General features: G+C 54.5%; 1 protein-coding gene across 4 annotated transcripts in view; it reads left to right on the top strand.

The window, feature by feature from the left end:
- CRTAC1 (cartilage acidic protein 1) overlaps positions 1–3,189 on the top strand; it is a 183,026-nt gene that overhangs the window by 150,936 nt on the left and 28,901 nt on the right. For all 4 annotated transcript variants that reach the window (XM_006157350.3, XM_006157352.3, XM_006157349.3 and 1 more), the window contains exon 6: positions 2,786–2,920. In XM_006157350.3, coding sequence (XP_006157412.1) covers positions 2,786–2,920 — 135 coding nt within the window. The remainder of the gene's footprint in view (positions 1–2,785; positions 2,921–3,189) is intronic.

Here is a 3,189-nt window from a genome sequence, read left to right as displayed (position 1 = left end):
CTTTTTTTTTTTTTTTTTTTTCTTTTTTTTTTTTTTTGGAGAGATTTTCACTGTAGGGCGCGTGCGCTCGCCAGACAGACAGAGAGAGACATAGAGACAGAAAGCGAGAAATCACCCCCCAGGGGGGATGGTCACGCCGCAATCCCTTCTCCTCCATTCTCCTCTCGGGATCTTGGGCACGCACGCACACGCGCCCGGCGTGAGTTTTAAGCCACCGGGTCCGGGACGCGAACCGCGGTCGACTACGTGGGAGTCCAGCGACATAGCCATTACGCTAACTGCTGGTTCCCGAGCTCTCTGTTCTTTTAAAGAAAATCAAGTTCTTCCAGAGTGCTCTACTCACTGTTTTTATTGCACGGACAGCCCTTCAGAGGGGCACTTCCTTTTTTCTCCATTTGTCACGATCCTCCTGTCCCAGCCTTTTCTGGTCACTGGGCTCGCTGACAGGCATGCCAACACACTAGCCTGCAGTTGGACCTGGAATCAAACCCATGCCTCCCGTGTGGTCCCGCCTCAGAGCCCAGCATCCTGGGAGTGTGTGCTCCTGCAGCGGGGCCCACAGCACACTCTCCAGCTGTGCACACGAACTACGCGGGTCTTACTGCACTGCATGTCTGACCCTCTAGGGCCTGCAACTACATTTCCACAGCCCTGGGCGTCACTCCTGCAGCCGGCACAGAAATCCGTCCAGGAGCAAGGGCGTCGGCTTCACAAGGCCCTCTCGTATCTCTCCTCATTTCTTTAACTGACAAATAAGAGTTGCATGTACTTACCACGTACAGCAAGCTTTGGAAATACGTGTACATTGGGAGACGGCCAAGTCGCCCTGACTAACAGATGCAGCCCTTCCATGCACGCTTAAAATCGCCTCTCTTAGCAAGTTCAAGGACACAGCGCGTTCTTGTCAGCTGTGGTCAACGTGGCCAGTCACCTTCTCCAACCTCTCCTTCCTAACTGAAGCCGGGTGTCCTCTGACCAGCATCTCCCCAGCTCCTACCCTGACCCCTGGGAACCAGCGCTCACTCTACTCTTGCTTTTGTGAGTGCAGCGTTTCAGATTCCACGTATCAGTGAGGTCCTGCGGCCGTTGCTGTCTGCGCCTGGCTTATTTTACTTTAGCATAATGTCCTCCAGGTTACAGGTGTTGTCGAAATGATGGGATGTTCTTCTTCCTAAAGGCTGGATAATACTCCATCACACGCACACACGCACGCGTGCACACACACACCCCAGCCACATTTTCTTCATCCATTCTTTTGGTGACACTCTGGTGCCCGCATCTTGCCTATTGAGAATAATGCTACAATGAACGTGGGATTGGAGACCCTCTGACATAACTGATCTCGTTGCCTGTAGATATATACCAAGAGTGAGAGTGTGGATCAAACGGCAGCTCTGGTTTCATCTTTTGAGGAACCTGCCTGCCGTTTTCCATAATGGCCGTACTCGCGTACACTCCTACCAGCAGCGCGGGCTTCCCTTCTCTTCCACGTCCTCGCTCACACTTGCCGTCTTTCATCTTTTTTGATAGGACTCATCCTCACAGGTATCTCTCACTTCATTTGATCCTCTCAAAAACCCTCAAGCAGAAAAAGCCACTCAGACTATCCCATTTCACAGCTGCGGCTCAAAAAGCAACTTAAACCGCCCGAGGTTGCAGAGTCCTGCGCCTACCCAGGCTGGGTTTTGCATGGTATTGCCAAGGTTTGGGGTGGAGCTGAGAAAGGGCTTTCTCCACGCAGGTGTGAGTTCTCCTGGAAGTACAGCCGGGCAGACAGGGTCGCTTTATTGGAAACCCGCTGGTTGGGGGTGGATTACTCAAGATGTATTAAGGTTAGATTTCTTGACATGGTAGCTCAAATTTGATCCTGGAGACTTCAAAGCCTCTTTTCTTTCAAACCACAGGAGTGGTTCTTGTTTCAACAAGCCAAACAATACAAAGATATTCAAAGAAAAGGTCAACTACTGTCTCCCCTTCCCTCCTAAACCCTGCCCCATCAAGGCAGCCAGAGTCGACAGCTTCAGGCATGGCCGTCCTCTTATTTCCAGATTTGAGCAGGCGTGCACAAACATGCGTGTTCAGAAATAGCAGGAAGTCTGGTTTTATTGTTTTTTGTTTTTGTTTTTGTTTCTTAAACAAAAGTAAGATCACACCATACCATTACTTGGCAAATTGCTTTTTCTTTTAACGACGTGCCGTGGACGGGCTTCCAGTCAATACATACGGATCCAGGAAGTCTCTGTAGTCACGGCAGAGCGGCCATCGCGCAGAGGTGCCGTGATCCAGCCAACAATCGGCTCGGGGGGACACGGTCGTGTGTCTACAGCGGGAACCTCTCCCTGGAGGCTCCTCCACAGGAGCACACCCAGCCATCTGGACCATCTGGACCCAAGTGGCAGTGGGGGCGCAGGCAGGGCACCTGTGATGTGGCCAGAATGCTGTGGGTGGAGCTGGGTTCAGGCCCACTGTGATTCAGCCACTTCCCTGGCAGGGCAGGGCAGGGCAGGGCAGGGCAGGGCGCTGGCATCTGTGGATTCAGTCCCTGGGCACAAAGGGACTCGGCTGAGCTCCTCCCTCTCCTCATTCTCATGTGGCCCCCCACCTCAGTTTATGGAGACCATGGACCCTGATTTACCCTAAATCTGGGGGGACACCTGGAAGGTTGTTATGCTCTTCTGAGGTGCCTCCACTGCAGCTTCTCAGAGGCTTCAAAGGCTGCCTGCTTCCTCCAGGCAGCCCTGGGGTTTACGTCCAGTGCTTACTGTGGGTCACTGTCCTCTTCTAGGGGGCCGAGGTGTCAGCGTGGGCCCCATCCTCAGCAGCAGTGCCTCTGACATCTTCTGTGACAACGAGAACGGGCCCAACTTCCTCTTCCACAACCGGGGTGACGGCACGTTTGTGGACGCAGCAGCCAGCGCTGGTGAGTGGTGCCCCCGCCCGGACCGCACACATGGAGGTCGCACTGCGGGCACGGGAACGACCAGTCCGCACACAGGGAGGCCGCATTGCTGTCGCGGGGACCGCGGGACCCACACACAGGGAGGCCGCACTGCGGGCGCAGGGACGGCAGACCGGTGGTCTCTGCCCGCTTAGAGAAACGGTGCTCATCACCTCCAACTGCTCACCCCAGTGCCCTGGCTGCCCGGAGGGGGTCTGGAACTCCTGACTACCGTCAGTTCCAGCAGCATG

This window comes from Tupaia chinensis, unplaced genomic scaffold, assembly GCF_000334495.1.
Source record: "Tupaia chinensis unplaced genomic scaffold, TupChi_1.0 Scaffold000539_1, whole genome shotgun sequence".
Classification (NCBI taxonomy): domain Eukaryota; kingdom Metazoa; phylum Chordata; class Mammalia; order Scandentia; family Tupaiidae; genus Tupaia; species Tupaia belangeri.
This window is presented reverse-complemented; position numbering and strand designations above follow the sequence as displayed.